The sequence below is a fragment of the Panthera pardus genome, unplaced genomic scaffold, assembly GCF_024362965.1.
Source record: "Panthera pardus isolate Hobbes unplaced genomic scaffold, ASM2436296v1 HiC_scaffold_16, whole genome shotgun sequence".
Classification (NCBI taxonomy): Eukaryota; Metazoa; Chordata; class Mammalia; order Carnivora; family Felidae; genus Panthera; species Panthera pardus.
In genome coordinates this window covers 146843603-146861128 of record NW_026526721.1, presented here as the reverse complement: position 1 = coordinate 146861128, position 17526 = coordinate 146843603, and the positions used below count along the sequence as shown (strand labels likewise).

The 17526-nt window shown below is 43.9% G+C and overlaps 1 protein-coding gene across 1 annotated transcript in view; it reads right to left on the bottom strand.

The window, feature by feature from the left end:
* CMTM8 (CKLF like MARVEL transmembrane domain containing 8) overlaps positions 1 to 11833 on the bottom strand; it is a 108719-nt gene extending 96886 nt beyond the window's left edge. Inside the window, exon 1 of the mRNA XM_019422846.2 lies at positions 11193 to 11833. Within this exon, the coding sequence (XP_019278391.1) occupies positions 11193 to 11339 (147 nt within the window). The 5' untranslated portion in view covers positions 11340 to 11833. The remainder of the gene's footprint in view (positions 1 to 11192) is intronic.
* Between the last annotated feature and the right edge of the window lie 5693 nt (positions 11834 to 17526).

Below are 17526 nucleotides of genomic sequence, written 5' to 3'. Positions count from 1 at the left end.
GGATATAAATAAAAAAACAAATTTAAAAAATTGAGAATTCTTAATTCTAATAATACATAAGATTCATTGGAAAAAACCTTAGGACTTCAAAAGCATAAACTGACCCAAATAAATAGAGAGACACAATATTCCTAGGTGATAAGAGTCAATATCATATTAACTTATAGCACTAATTATAATTAATTATATTAATTTACATAATTATATTATCAAATTAACTTATAAATTTAATGCAACTCAATCAAAGTTGTAATGGGGTTTAAGAAACACCGATTCTGAAAATCACTTGTGTTAGTTGAAATATACAAAAATAGCAAAGAAACATAAAAATCTGTAGGACTTACTCTACTGGATATTAAAATGCATGATGAAGCTTACAGTAATTAAAAAGGTTTGGAGTTGACTCAGAAATAGAAGAGAATAGGGTCAAGAAACAGTTACACATATATGGGAATATGATATGATTAATGGTAAGACAACTACATATCCATTTGGGGAAAAAGAGTGAAATCACATTCTTACCTTATACACACAAAAAGAACTTAGAGCTTAAGATGGTAAATACAGTTAACACTTAAAAAAATTATCCTATAATTTCTTCAAATATTTGTATAATCCTGGGGGTAGGGAAGCCATGTTCAAGCAAGGTGAACCCCAGAAGGCGAAATAAAGATAACAGTTTAGATTTCATGAGAATTAGAAACTTATTTTGATACAAATGGCATGATTGATATGTAACAAGTGACAGAAAAAATTAATACCCATAGTATATAGGAAAATTACAAATCGACAAAGACGAAACATAGAAAAATATCAAGATATTATTTTCTTTATTTTAGAGAGAGAGAGAGAGAGAGAGCACAAATGGGGGAGAGGGGCAGAGGAAGAGAGAGAGAGAATCTGAGCTGAACGTGGAGCCTGATGTAGGGCTTAATCCCACAACCCTGGGATCATAGCCTGAGTCGAAATCAAGAGTTGGACACTCAACCAACCAAGCTACCCAAGTGCCCCAAGATATTAGTAGATAAAAAATAGCTGCGGAATATATGTAATATGTTCATCCACATATGTGGGTCATACTATGTATCTGACATATACAGAAAAAGGTCTGGGAGAAATGTGAATGGTAAGTACACCAAGGCAGGTGGGTGGATGAGGGAGGGAGTCAAAGATGTGGGGCAGCAGAGACTTTAAGTTTTCATTCTATACATAAATGATCTGAAGTTTATCTTTACAATGAACACTTATTCCTTTGCTGCAAGCTTCTTTAATTCCATTAACTTATAAATATATTCTCATTCTAAAAAAATGTAAACTTATAAAAAGACAAAACAGTCAAAGCAAACATCCCATTCAAACACATTCCCCAAACCAATCTTATTTCTCTCCTGGGAGGTAATTTTCATTTCAGTTTTCTCTCTCTTTTATATCATCACAACATTTTTTAAAGACAGAAAGAGCCCCATGTTTTAAATGAAGAAAAAGCAAGCAGTTGCCAAAAGAAGAAATAAATGGCTAATGAGCATATTGAAAATATTCAACTTTGATAATCACGGAAATGCAAATAAAAACAATTCGTTCTGGGGTACCCGGGTGGCTCAGTCCTTTCAGCATCCAACTCTTGATTTTGGCTGAGGTCATGATTTCACAGTTCATGAGATGGAGCCCCACATCCAGCTCAGCACCTGCGATTGCTTGGGAGTCTCTTTCTTCCTCTCTCTCTGCCCCTCCCCCACAGGCACTCTCTCTCTCTCAAAATAAATAAACTTAAAAAACAAAAGACAAAAAACCAATTTGTTCTTTTTCACATGTCCAAGGCTCCCCTAAATATCAGCTGATGTTCTGAGTAGGGATGTCCATGCCAAACTAGTTTTTATCATTTTGAGTATCTCCCAGTCCAACAAAATTGGCAAACATTAAAAGAAGGTTTGAGTATTTGCAGGAACAAACCCTGTTGCACACTAAAACACCACTAGAAGAAATGTAAACTTGTGTACACTTTTCTGCACCACTTGGCAGCTGTATCAAAAGTCTTAAATACACATATGTCAAGCCACAAAAAACTATTAGAACTAATAGAGGAGGTCATCAAAATTGTAGGATACAAGGTCAAGGACACAGAACTCAATTGCATTTCTGTGATCTCACAATGAACAGTCTGAAAGTGAAATTAAGAAAGTAATTCCATTGCAAGAGCATCAAAAAGAAGAAAATATTTGAATAATATTTGAATATATTGGAAATATATTGAAAATATTTGAATGTATATTTGAATATATGAATAAAATTAAAAGAAATATAAGACACGTGTCCTGAAAACTACAAGACATTTGTGAACGAAATGAGAGAAAACCTAATTAAATGGAAAGACATCCTACATTCACGAATTGGAAAATTTAATTTTGTTAAGACGGCAATACCCCCCAAATTGATCTACAGATTTGACACAATGCATGTTGAAACGTCAGCTACCCCTTTTTGCAAACATTGACAAACTGATACTAAAATCCATACAGAAATGCAAGGAACTCATAGCCAAAAAACAATTTTGAGAAAAGAAAAAACTTGGTATCCTCACAACTTCTGATTTCAAAATGTTCTACAAAGATAGAGTAATCAATACAGTGTGGTATTGCTGTAAGGACATGGAGATCAATGAAATAGAACTGAGTATCCAGAAATAAACCCTTATATTACATTTGATTTTTGACAAGGGTGCCAAGACAATTCAATGGGAGAAAAACTGTCTTTTCAACAAATGGTGTTGGGACAATTAGATATCCATATGGAAAAGAATCAACTTAGACCCCTGCCTCACACTATATACAAAAATTAACTCCAGGCACCTGGGTGGCTCAACTGGTTGAGCACCCAACTCTTTTTTTTTTTCAATGTTTATTTATTTTTGAGAGAGAGAGAGAGAGAGAGAGAGAGAGACAGAGCAGGAGCATGGGAAGGGCAGAGAGAGAGGGAGACACAGAATCTGAAGCAGGCTCCAGGCTCTGAGCTGTCAGCACAGAGCTCAACACGGGGCTTGAACTCACAAACTGAGAGATCATGACCTGAGCCAAAGTCAGATGCTCAACTGACTGAGGCACCCAGGTGCCCCGAGCATCCAACTGTTGATTTCAGCTCAGGCCATAATCATATAGTTCATGGGTTTGAGCCCTACAGGAGGCTCTATGCTGACGATGCAGGACCTGATTGGGAATTCTCTGTCTCCCTCTCTATTTACCCCTCCCTTGCTTGCTTGCTTGCTCTCTTTCTCTCTCTCTCTCAAAAATAAAAATAAAAATAAACTTTAAAAGAAAAAAAATTAACTCAAAATGCATCACAGACTCAAAGGTAAGAAAAAACTATTCAACTTTTAGGAGAAAACAAAAGTAAATCTTCATGACCTTGGATTAAGCAAAGTCTTCTTAGATACAATATCCAAAGCATAAGCCATAGTGTGTGTGTGTGTGTGTGTGTGTGTGTGTGTGTGTGTGTGTGTATGACTTTATCAAATTAAGAATCTTTGTAGTTCAAAGGACACCATCACATAAAGTGGTAAGACAACCCACAGAATGGAAGAAAAATATTTGCAAATAATATATCTGATAAGAGACTTGTATCCAGAATATGTAAAGAGCTCTTACAACTCAATAATAAAATAACTTTTTTTTAAATGGCAAAGGATTTGAATAAACATCTCTCCAAAGGAGGCATACAAATGACCAATAAGCATATGAAGAGCTACTCAACATCATTAGTCATTACAGAATTACAAACCAGGGGCACCTGGGTGGCTCAGTCAGTTGAGCCTCTGACTCTTAGTTTCAGCTCAGGTCATGATCTCATGGTTTGTGGGATTGAGCCCCGCACTGGGATTGGCACTAAGCATGGAGCCTTCTTGTGATTCTTTCTCTCTCTCTCTCTCAACACCCCCCCCCAATAAATAAACATTAAAAAAAAAAAGAAATACAAACAAAAATCACAATGAGATACCACTTCACACCCTGTAGGATGGCCAGAGTTAAAGACAGAAAATAAAAAATCTTAATGAGGATGTAGAGAAATTGGAACTCAGATTGCTGGTGGGATTGCAGTGCAGTGCAGCCACTTTGGAAATAGTCTAGCAGTGCCTCAAAATATTAAACAAAGAGTTACCATATGACCCAGCCATTCCAATCCTACATAAGTGCCCAAGAGAAGTGAAAACATACGTCTCCAAAAAAACTTGTACACGAAGGCTCATAGCGGCATTATGTGCAATAGTCAAAATGTGGAAGCAGCCCAGATGTTCATCAGTTGATGCATAAACAAAATCATATATATATATACGTATATATATATATATATATGTATATATATGTATATATATATACACTTATATATATACGTATATATATATACGTATATATACGTGTATATATATATACACATATATATATATACACGTATATATACGTATATATATGCGTATATATATATATATATATACTACAATGGAATATTATGTGTTAGTAAAAGGAATGAAGTCCTGATACATACTATAAGCATGGAGGACCACTGGAAACATTATGCTAAGTAAAAGAAACCAGACAGAAAGGGCCACATATTATAGGGCCATTTTTATGAAGTGTCCAGAAGAGACAAATGTAGCTTAGTAGACAGAATGTTGACAAGTGTAGACAGAAAGCAGACTAGTGGTTACTGAGGGGTGAGAGAAGGGACGAATAGGAAGTAACTGCTAATAGGTTTCTTTCTGAGGTAACAAAAGTGTTCTAAAATAGTTGTACAACTCTGTAAGTATCCTACAAATCCTTGCATTGTATACTTTAAAAGGGTCAGTTTTATGATATATCTCCATAAAGCCACTTCTTAAAAAGGCATATGCTAAAACTCATAGAACTCTACACTAAAAAGGGTGAATTTTACCGTATACCTCAAAAAACTCGACTTTAAAGAAAATGCATAGACCTTTTAATTCAGTTCTAAGTACTCATCCTTAGAAAATATTAAAGAACAACCAGGAGGAGTTAGTATAAAGGAAGTTTGTCACAGTTTTAAAGGAAAGAAACAAACTGAATAGTAGGAGTTGGACATTTATGGAATACTATGTGGCCATTAAGAATGTCATAAGAGGGGCGCCTGGGTGGCTCAGTTGGTTAAGCGTCTGACTTCAGCGTCCTGATATCAGGTCAGGATATCACGGTCCGTGAGTTCAAGCCCCGTGTCGGGCTTTGTGCTGACAGCTCAGAGCCTGGAGCCTGTTTCGGATTCTGTGTCTCCCTCTCTCTATGACCCTCCCCCGTTCATGCTCTCTCTGTCTCAAAAAGAAATAAACGTTAAAAAAAAATTAAGAAAAGAAAAAAAGAATGTCATAAGATAGACCCATAAAAAAAGAGAATGTCATAAGAAATTAATTATTAATGAGGAAAAGGTAATTTATCAGGTCTCAGCAGGGCACTGGGCACTTTCAGATTGGGTAATCTGAATGGAGTTTAGTAAAGGCATTATTTATAAAGCAGGGTGCCGGAAAACCACAGTGATAGCGCAGTGCCTGGCAATAGTAAGCAGCTGGGAGTGAACAGCGATCAGAGCCAGGGAAAATAGCTGTGTGGCAAGGGTGGCCAGACAGCCCGCCTTCCATGGAGGGACACGGTCAACCTGCTAAGAGCCAGCACTTAGGAATCCCAGGGACTGAATACCCGGAGCCTGCTCTCCTCTCACCCCACAGCCTCCTGCGGGTACCACCCCTGGATGACTGCAGTGAAACATCAGAGGGGAGCCCCTCGAGACAGTCCGTGGAAATCAGCCTTTAGGGTGGAGAACAGAGAGGGGTGGAGAGTGGCTCTGAGGGACAAATGGGAGGTAGCCAGCACAGGTGGCCACAGCAGTAAACAAAATAGTTTACAAGTGACTGCATTTAAAAAATTACAGATAAATAGTAATACAGAACGACTTGAAAAATTCTGGAATGGTTTATTCAGTGCTAAATGGTGGTTCACTCAGGGGTGCCTGGGGGGCTCTGTCAGTTAAGTGTCTGACTTCGGCTCAGGTCATGATCTCACGGTTCAGGAGTTCGAGCTTTGCATCGGGCTCTGTGCTGACAGCTCAGAGCCTGGAGCCTGCTTCAGATTCTGTGTCTCCCTCTCTCTCTGCTCCTCCCCCACTCGCACTCGTCTCTGTCTCTCGAAAATGAATAAACATTAAAAAAAAAATTAAATAGTAGTTCACTCAAAGTTCCTTAACAGTGGTGCTGTTGGCAACTGGTAAAGCAACTCTTCATCGTAGGGGACTGTCCCATGAACGTCAGGACATTTAGCAACCCTGACCCCCCAGGAAACTAAACAACAGTAGAAGCTTCAAATATTATAATAACCAAAATTAAAAAAAAAAATCCTAGGCATGGGGTAGTACCATGCCTGTTAAGAACCACCATGGGGGCAAAAAATTACATGGGGTTTTCTTTACTTACCTACATTTTTCTATTTTTTCTACAAAGACTAGGCATTGTTTTCTGAAAAGGAAACTATGTTCACTTTTTTTTTCATTTTTTTAAACATTTATTTATTTTTGAGACAGAGAGAGACAGAGCATGAACGGGGGGAGGGCGAGAGAGAGAGGGAGACACAGAATCCGAAGCAGGCTCCAGGCTCCCAGCTGTCAGCACAGAGCCTGATGCGGGGCTTGAACTCACGGAGCGGGAGATCATGACCTGAGCTGAAGTCGGACGCTCAACCGACTGAGCCACCCAGGCGCCCCTCACTTTTTTTTAATAAGAACTCAACAGGATAGAATAATTTGATTCCAGCTCTCAGTAAACTATTCATCTTTCCCCACCTAAGTCTGCTCATGACCGTAAGTATATGACAGGTGACCTAACATTATTCCACGGATGCTATAATTCATTCTGAAGTCACCAATAACAGGAAGGGTACAATTAACTCAGCTTCTGAGTTAATTCTTCAAGTACTTGTAATTGTTATAAGATCAGAGCATCCGACAAGTCACAGGTCAAGTACTGGATTGCTTCTAGCTTGTTGTAAAACTTTAAACGGAAGGAAACAGCCACAATTTGGTTTCAACAGAAGGTTACATAGGCACTGCCCAAAGTGTTTGAGTAGGTTAGCTACCACCACTCACTCCTGTGGGAAAACGAGGGCTAGCGATTTTGACAACAGATTTGAGGAAACACTGTGTTTTGTTCTCTATTATTTCATTTCTCCTAGGTTCCAGCGGGAAGTCAGAATCTAAGTAATTCTTAGTAATTTGAAGTAATCACTAAGTAATCTTAGTAATTATTTGTTTCAGTATTTGTTTTTTTTCCGTGGCAGAAAGTAACATTTTTCTGGGGGCACGTCTATCTTAGTCTCAGGGCTGGGAAGGCCAATAGTTTGAGAGCTGCTTCCCGCTACCTCCATAAAGAATCGGTGGTACCATATGGCATTACCTCCAAGAAACCATCCACAGTAAGCCACATCCTGAGTTAGACGTTACAACATGAACAAAAAAAAAGTACCTTAGATCAGCATATATCATTTAAGTGGTTCTTCACCTTTTTTATTTCAGAGAGTATTAAAAAAGTATTTTTAGTTTAATAGGCTCACACTACTGATAGTAATTTAAACCAGCAGAACTTTGCAGAAAGAGAATTTCAGAATATGTAACAAAACTCTTAAATGTGAGTACTCTTTGACACACAATTCTACTTAAAGGAACCTTCCCTTGAGAAAATCACTGGATAAATGTGGGAAGAGGAACAAAGAAGGAAGAGTGCTATGGCACTACCTATACTGGTGAAACCCAGGAACATGTTAGTTTTAAAATAGAAAACAGAGGAAATCAAAGACATTTCCTTGCAACAGAACAGTGTGATAACAGAGATCCAAGTTCCTGAGAAGCATTTACAGTATGGCAAGTGAACACAGCATATCATGAACCCATGAGAAAGATTATAAGAAAATACATGCATAGAAAAAAAAAAAGTGTACAAGGAGTTTCAGAAAAAAAAACAAAACGGAAAGGTAAAAAACAATTTTAAAAAATCCCCTCACACATACACGAGTTTTCCTGATTGAGAGAACACACCAGGTAGGTCCTCAGTATAATGGAAGAAAATGGACTCAGATGAAGGCACATTGCTGGGATCTTATAGATCTCTTGGGAGAAAGGTCCTACAGGCTTCCAGAAAGGAAAGAAAAAAAAGGATGAGGAATAGAAATTTATGAAAACAGGAATCAGAGTAGTTAAATGATAATGGAGGAACACTCAAAATTTTGAAGGAAAACAATTTACAATCTTACATTCTTTACCAGTCAAACTATTAATTATGTGTAACAGTCAAATCAAGACTTTTTTTTTTTTTTTTTTAAGAGAGAGAGCACAATCGGGGGAGGGACAGAGAGGGGAATAGATCCAAAGCAGGCTCTGCGCTGACAGCAGGGAGCCCGATGTGGGGCTCGAACTCACGAACCATGAGATCATGAGCCGAGCCGAAGTCAGATGCTTAAAGCCTGAGCCACCCAGGTGCCCCTCAAATCAAGACATTTTGAAAGATGTAAATCTCGATTCATACATGCATCCTTTCTAAGGAAACTACTAAAGTCTGTGTGGTCCCCCCCCCCCCAGAAGTGAGGCAAAACAGAGAAGGACAGCGGTCAGGAGAAGCAGGGGACCCAGTGTGGGAGAGAAGTGGAGACAAAGACTCCCCATGGTGATACTGCAGGAAATCCCATGATGTCAGCTGTGCCCAGATGAGCAGGACAGGTGGGAGGAGGTCAGAGGTTCCCAGAGAGGATTTGGCCATGAGATGACCTTGATAGAATCCCGATGTCTCCCAGTCTCCTGATAAGAGATTTAGACAATGAAGGTAAAATTAGTGATTAAACAGTTAGAGAAAGAAGAAATGGAAAAATAGAAGGAAACAGATTGGGCAGGAAAAGAAAAGTGCTCACAGACTGCTCGGTGGCTGGGCTGTGAACAGTGTTTATGGTGTCCTAAGGTCAACAATGGGTATTGATCTAACCCAAAATATAGTAGGAGACAGAAAGAGTATATGTATAATAGGGGGGTGGGATGGGATATCTAGGAGGTGGTCTGAGAGTGTTAGAGCCACATCTCTCAGAGGGGGAAGTCGAAAGACAAAGACAACACCTACAATGGGGGGGGGGGGGAATCAAGGAACAGCATTATAAATATGTTATTTAGGGCTCTAAGAGATTTGAAAGTGAGCACCTCTAGGTATGAAGATAGTGGGGCAAACTTCTAATTCTAAGACTGTTTTATTCCTTAAAACGTGCACAGTTGTCAAAAATCAAAATTGAACTAGTGGAGTGATAAGGGAAATTTTTCTTACATGTGTTTCCATCTTTAAAAACATTTACTGAGGGGCGCCTGGGTGGCTCAGTCGGCTGAGCGTCCAACTTGGGCTCAGGTTATGATCCCACCATTCGTGGGTTTGAGCCCCCTGTCCGGCTCTGTGCTGACAGCTCAGAACCTGGAGCTTGCTTCAGATTCTGTGTCTCCCAGGCTTTCTCTGCCCCTCCCCCGCTCGTGCTCGCTCTCTCTCTCTCTCTCTCTCTCTCTCAAAAATAAACATTAAAACAATTTTTTTAATTTAAAAAGAAAATAAAACCTTAATTTTTTTTTAATTTATTGAAATTTTAAAAGACACATGTCAAAATATCAACAGTGGTTATTTCTACTGGCAGGACTACGGGCCATTTGCATTGTGTCCTTCGCTTTGCTATTTTCCGAAAAAGCGTGGAACACAGAGCATATGGATCACCAGTCAAAAACAAGAGGCATTTTACTTCGTGCCGGGTCCAAATCCACCCCCAGGTAGAAGCCCCCATCTCCGGCTTCAGTTTCTGTTTGCTCTGCTGGAGCAAGGAAGTTGCCAACTACTTAACGCACACAGCAAATATTTGCCGAATTCCTATAAGCCAGGCCCTGCAAGGTGATTCCAATACCTTCGTTGTTGTTTTGTTTGTTTTTTTTTAATTGGGTCTCCTGATGTCCTCAATACCAGCGAAGGGAACTGGCTGGGGGATGAGCCCAGACAACACTGTGCAAACTTTACGTGCATTGGCATCGATTCCGTCCGTCTGGGGCGGGGCCTGAGACGCCGGAGGAGCGAGTCAGCTACCTGATGTACCCAGGTTCTGTCGGGGGCTTCTCAGAGAAACCATCTGGGTCTTCAGCCACTTCTGTACCACCATGGCTCCCATTCTCCAAACCCACACAAGCTAGATTTCAACTCCACACATTTCCAATGAATGGGTGTGAGATCGGGTGGAAAGGGTAGGCGGCTGGGAAGGATGCTCCTTGGCAGTTAAGCGCAGGGCCCTGGGGTGTGCCAGGCCCAGGGTTGAATCACAGTCCAGACACCCCCCCCACACACACACACACACATCCCCACCCTGGACTTCCCCTCTCTGTGCCTCAATTTCTTCTCATGCAAAATAGGATAATAATTGCACACAGGATAGGGCTGCTGTGTGGCCTGCATGAGGGCACAAGGCCAACTAAAGGTCTTGAGGAGGCCCCGGCACATGGTGAAACAGTGGCCACCACCAGCTGGTAACAGGGCTCCCTCCAGCCAAGAAGGAGTGGCCGGGACTTAGAAGAAATCACTAGACCTCTCAGCCTCCATGTCCGGTCAAGAGGAGAATGCGCACGCCAGCCCTCCTCCCCAGGACTGCGCTGAGCCCAGGAGGTGCACAGCACCCTGCAGGAGACCTTCCGGTCCCCAACGGGGTCGAGGCCCTCTTATTTTTCTCGGTACAAGTTTCTTAATTCACCTCAATTTTAACACCGGGGAGAGAAGTAGGCGAAGAAAAAAGTCCTCTCCTCTCCCTGAGTTCTGGAAGGCTTTGCTTTCAGGGAGGAGGCCATCCACCTGGAGATCAGGTAAGGAAGGCATCAGGTGTCCGTGACACTCGTGAACCCAAACCGAACGAACGCCCACCGAGCGCCCTGCTCCCGAGACCCGGCACGACCCCCGACGGGACCCAGCAAGCAGACATCCCGCGGCTCAGGCGCGCAAGGTGGTCCGACCTCGCTCAGAGCGGTGGTCCCCGCGTTTCGCACGCCGGGGAGAAGGCGAGCCCGCGCGAAGGGCGTCCCGGGCAGGCGGTCGGCGGACGCACCGCGCGCGGGCCCCCCGGCGCCTCCCCCGCCCCCCGGGCGCGCGCGGCACTCACGATCTCCGCCACGATGAGGAGCCCGGGCAGGGTGCGGAGGAACTCCCGGTCGTAGGCGAAGCTGCTGCTGCTCGTGGAGAAGTTCTCGGCGAAGGAGCTGGCAGTGGTGGTGACGGTATGCGAGCGGGCGCGCTGCGGCTCCTCCATCGCCGCGCCTCTCGGCGGGGCCGGCCCCTCCCCGGAGACCCCCAGCGCGTCGGGGGCCGGACGCGCGGCCCGGAGCCCGGGGGCCGCCGGCGGCGGGGGAGGGGAGCGCGGCGGGCGCGAGGAGGGAGGCGCGCCGGGGGGCGCCCCCCGGGGCCGGTGGCGCCGCGGCGCGTGTCGTGCGAGCGCTCGGCGCCCCTCGCTCCGCGGCGCGGGGCTCTCGGGCTGCGCTGGGGCCCGGGAGGAGAAGGAGACGGCGCCAGGGGAGACCGCCGGGCCGCCGAGCGCCGCGGCGGAGGCCGGGAGGAGGGGAGGGGGCGTGGAGAGGGGCGGGCGCGAGGCGGGAGGGAGAAGGACCGCCCCGCAGAGGCGCCGCGGGTCGGCGGCCTCTTCACCTGTTGCTGGGGACCGCGCGGCCGGATGGGCGCCGGTCGCGGCCGGGGCCGCGAGGCGGGCAGCCGGGCGGGCGGCGCGGAGGAGAGGGCGCGGGGGTCCCGGCCCCCGCCACGCCCCGCCCCCTGGCGCGCGCCGCGCCGCTGACCTGTCTTCTTCCACCTGGCGGCCGCGCGGGGGCCGAGCGGCCCCGGGGAAAGCCGGGCCCCTGGCGACGACCGAGGCCGGAGGTCGGGTGGTGACTCGAGTGCCAGAAAGAGCGGCCGGAACCCGGGCCCGGCCGGACCTTAGACCCGAGATTGATGGGAGGCCTGTGCGACTGCCCGGGAGAGGCCTGAACTTTTCCCCCGCCCGCTGTGGCCGCCACCAAAGGCCGGTGTTATTTCCTGCTCCTCCGGTCGGGAACAATTTGAGGAACCGACTTAATCGCTGGGCTTCGAGGGCAGGGCGAGACGCTTCCAGGCGCTCGCAGGAGCTCTACGGGGATCCGTGGAGTCTAGGTGACGGCTAGTTGTTTGGGGTCCCTGGTCAAGACCAATCAGCGTGACCATCCCGTCACCCTCGGAAGGAAATGTCTAAAAAAAAAAAAAAAAAAAAAGCTTGGAAAGTGTGGGTTGTGCAAAGCGAAGTGTAGGATAAACGGGCGTGCTTTCCTGGGATGGGGGAGGGGATGCGAGCGCCCCCTTTACAGGGTCGAGCTAGACCTGAGCTGCGACGTGGCACCTGCATTTCTCGGCTCTATGACCACGAGCCAGTGGCTGCACCTCTCTGGGCCTCAGTGGTACCATCTGTAAAATGCAGGCTTTGATAGATGTTTGCCAAACACATCTTCTGAGTGGTCCCTCCTCCTGTTTTGTGAAAGGCTGGCAAGAAACGTATTTTATTCAGAAACCACCAAAAAGAAAGGAAGAATAATTTGGTCACAAATAGAGGATTGCTTCCAGGTCACAGGAAAGGCATTCCTTCCGATCTGCTCCAAGACAGGTTAAACAAGAGGTCAGAAGGGACATTTTATTCACCAGGTCCTATCAGGTGAGAAGAAAGCAAAAACTAAATCTAATAACAAAACAAGGAATTTCTTTTGAGTCTAGGGCCTAGTCAGGAAGACCTCAGGGAGTAAAAGCTAAGGCTCAAAAGCTAAGTTATAAAGACGAAGCTTTGGAGAACTTCCAGCCATGGGCATTTACTAAGCACCTTGCGCTCGTGGGTAAATGCAACAAAAAATAAGGCACTCTCCCCTAGAACAATGGTTCTCTCACCTAGGAATTTGTGAGAAATGCAAGTTCTCAAGTCCCACCCTAGACCCATTGAGTCAGAAACTCTGAGGACAAAACCCAAGAAGTTGGGTTTGAATGGGTCCTCTAAGAGACGGATGCGTACTTTAGTTGGATAGCTACTGGTTCAGAGAAACTGGCAATGCAGCTGAGGGAAATCAGGTACATGACTGAAATGGCTGGGAAACAATCTACGACATCACGCATGACATTTAGTGAATGCAGGAAGACAGGAAGGAAGTCTAGACAACTCTATTTCTGTAATACAAAGGACAGTTCCTTCTCAAAAAAAAAAAAAAAAACCTCTTGGGGCCAGGTGGATTTCAAACTTCAGATTTTTTTAAACTTAAAAAGGTAAAATAGGGGCGCCTGGGTGGCTCAGTGGGTTGAGCCTCCGACTTTGGCTCAGGTAATGATCTCGCGGCTGGTGAGTTCGAGCCCCGCGTTGGGCTCTGTGCTGACAGCTCAGAGACTGGAGCCTGCTTCGGATTCTGTGCCTCCCCCTCTCTCTGCCCCTTCCCTGCTCATGCTCTGTCTCTCTCTCAAAAATAAATTAACATTTAAAAAAAAATTTTTTTAAAGGTAAAATATACACAGCCATATACTACATAACACCCTCGGTGAGGTCTAGAGAGGCACTTTAATCAAATGCAGTAATTTTCTGCAATAAAAATACATGCATGACATAAGTGTGTGTTTGGGTTATTGCAACGTAGTAAACACTCCCCAAACATTAGTGGTTTAAAATAACAACCGTCTTATTTGCTCATGAATCTGTGGGTCAGGAATTTGGGCAGGGTTTGGCTGGCAGTTTCTTCTGCCTCGTGTGGTGTTGCTTAGCCATTCACTCAGCTGCTTTCAGCTCATAGTCCAAGATGAGCTTCAGAAAGTCCAAGATGGGCAGCCTTCGAAAGTCCAAGATGGCTTCACTGACATTCTGTTGCCTCCCATTCTGGCGTTTCAGTGATCCTCTAGCCTCTCTCCCTTCAGGAGACCTAAGTGTCCTCACAGCATGGTAGGTGCAGAGTAGTTGGACTTCTGCATGGCAGCTGTCTTCCAGAAGAGTATACTCCAAAAGGGGCAAAAGCGGAAGCTGTAGGTGTCTCAAGGCCCAGCCTTGAGAGCTACACAGAATCATTTCCAGAACATTCTATCGGTCAAGGCCAGTGACAAGAGCAGCCTGGATTCAAACAGTGGGGATATACATACCTCCTGGGGATGGGAGAAGCGGGAAAGAACTGTGGCCATCTTTTAATCCGTGAAGTAGGATAAATAACAACCATAAATAGCATCACATCGGTGGAGGTCAGGTTTTCTATAAAATACATTTTCTGCAAACTTGAGAACAAACTATTAGTTTTTAGCTTTTCAGATTCTGGAATTGCAAAGAAGCAATTGTATACTGGTTGCTGACAGAGGGGCTGCGCCTTTCCAACTGCTGCCTAAGTTCAGGTGCTCATCTTCTGCCTGGAACTCTCTTGATTGGTATTCCTGCCTCCAGTAACATCCTTATCCAATCTCCCCTTCTTCTTCCTGCAAAAATTATTATCCTGAAATCCCAGGCTCAAAGCTGGGCTAGTGTCCCACTGTGCACATCGTAAGGGCCTCTGTACAGTGGCTCAACCTGTCTCTTTCCAACCAGTCCAGAAGGCTTCCCATTCCAGCCCCAAATACCTTTTCATATGTCTCTGTAGGTGCGACCACTTTATGCCCATAACCAGCTTTGCTCTCGGCCTAGAAAGCTTCTTAAACCTTCACCCATAGCTCAAAATCTGCATCTTCCAAGACCCATGTCAAATGCTACCTTTTCTGTGATTTCCTCTGGATCTCGGTAAAGCTTGTTCTTCTTTGCTTTAGAATTCATTAATTTTACGCACTTCTCTTTTCTACTTCTTGAGGGTCTAGGAATTAATCTTTTTGGCCTCCCCCCCACCATAGGAGGTATTGAGTGAATACTGAAACCCAAGTTTGTTCTTAAGTGCAGAAAAATACCAAGGAAAGAAAAGGTAGGCCCTACCCTCCCATAAAAGACTTCATGCGGAACAAAGCTTCGAGTGGGCACTTGTGGGAAGTGTATAATTTTTAAAACTAGAGGAGGAGGTAAACAGGTGGTACATCATCCCAGCCTACAGGAATAGCCCAAGTGATATCGGAAATGCCAGGAGGAGCAGACCATGTGCAGATAGACACAGAGGAATCTTAAGACAACCTCTGCATGGAATAAAGGAGTTGCATGAGGTGCAGTAGGGTAGAGGGTTTACATAGAATATAAGATACGGTTTCCATAAGGCCATATCACCCAACGAGCAAGTTATGAGACATACAACTCTCAATGGCCCATGGAGCCCAGGCCATTCCATGCAGGCCCAGGGCCCATCAGTAATTTAATGAAGTAAGTGGCTAGCTTGTGGTTTCTACCTGCTCCCTGAGGGAGGAATAAAGGCCGTTCTCATTTATAAAGTACATTTTTTTTTTTATTATTGTTAAAGGATAGTTGACATACAGTGTTTTAATAGTTGGATGTGTACCGCATAGTGATATGACAATCCTATACGTTGACTCAGTGCTCACCACAGTAAGTGTAGTTACCATCTGTCATCATACAATGTTATTACAGTATTATTACTGTACCTTTCATGTTCCTGACTTATTTATTTTGTAACTAGAAGTCTGTACCTCTTCATTCCCCTCTCTTATTTCACCCATCCTCGCGCCCTTCTCCTCTCTGGCAAGTTGCTCTCTGTATTTAACGGTCTGGTCTTTTTTGTTTGTTCTTTTGTTTTGTTCTTTAAATTCCACATAATGAGGGGCGCCTGGGTGGCTCAGTTGGTCAAGCGTCCGACTTCGGCTCAGGTCACGATCTCGCGGTCCGTGAGTTCGAGCCCCGCATCGGGCTCTGGGCTGATGGCTCAGAGCCTGGAGCCTGCTTCCGATTCTGTGTCTCCCTCTCTCTCTGCCCCTCCCCCGTTCATGCTCTGTCTCTCTCTGTCTCAAAAATAAATAAATGTTAAAAAAAAAAATTTTTTTTTAAAAATAAAATAAATTCCACATAATGAGTGAAATCATGTGGTATTTGTCTTTCTCTGTCTGACTTATTTTACTTAGCATAATACCTCAGGTCCATCATGTTGTGGCAAATAGCAAAATTTTTGTTCTTTGTTATGGCTGAGTAATATTCCATATCCATTCATCTGTTGATGGATACTTGGGCTGTTTCCTTGTCTTGGCTCTTGCAAATAGTGCTGCAATAAACACAGGGGTGCATGTATCCTCCGTTAGTGTTTTTGTTTTCTTTACGTAAATGTCCACTAGTGGAATTATGGGATCGTATGGTAATTCTAATTTTAAATTTTTGGGGAACTTCCATAATGTTTTCCACAGTGGTTGCACCAACTTGTATCCCCACCAACAGTACGTGAAGCTTCTCTTTTCTCCACACCCTGGCCAACAGTTGTTATTTCTTGCCTTTTCGATACTAGCCATTCTGACTGGTGTGAGGTAATATTTCATTGAGGTTTTGATTTGCATTTCCCTGACGATTAGTGATGTAGAGCATCTTTTCATGTGTCTTTTGGCTGTTTGGAAAAATGTCTATTCAGACATGTCTATGCCCATTTTTTATTCGAATTACTTGGTGTGTGTGTGTGTGTGTGTTTGCATGTGTATTGTATAAGTTCTTTATATATTTTGGCTATTAATCCCTTATCAGATATATTATTTGCAAATATCTTTTCTCATTCAGTAGGTTGCCTTTCTGTTTTATTGATGGTTTCCTTTGCTGTGCAGAAGCCTTTTATTCTGATACAGTCTCAGTAGTTTACTTTTGGTTTTGTTTACCATGTCTGAGGAGACATATCCATAAATATGTTGCTAAGGCTGATGTCCAAGAGTTTATTGCCTATGTTTTCTTTCGTGATACTCTTACCAAAATGAATGACCCGAATTTAACCACAAGGAAAGAATAGACCAAAATTAAAAGACATTTTGCAATTAAGTGTCAGGGTCGTGAAAGACAAAGAAACACTGAGGGGCTGTTCCATACTGATAGAAACTAAGGAGACCTGACAACTAAATGCAGTGTGAAATCCTAGGTCAGATCTTTTCCTTTCTTTTTCTAAGTTTATTTATTTTTGGGAGAGAGAATGCACACAAGAGCAGAGGAGGGGCAGAGAGAGAGGAAAAGAGAGAATCCCAAGCAGGCTTTGCACTGCAAACACAGAGCCCGATGGGGGGCTTGAACCCACAAACCGCGAGATCATGACCTGAGCCGAAATCAAGAGTCTGACACTCAACCGGCTGAGCCACCCAGGTGCCGTCCTAGGTCAGATCCTGGGTCAGAAGAAGACCATCAGCGAGACATTTGGTAAAATCTGAGTAAACTTTGTATAGTAGATAACATCATTGTATCATTGGTTTTAATTCTAGTACTCTTGTTATGTAAAATGTTAATATTTGGGGACTCTGAGTGAAAGTTTACAGGAAATCTTCATTCATTTATTTGCTTTACTTTCTGTTAGTCTGAA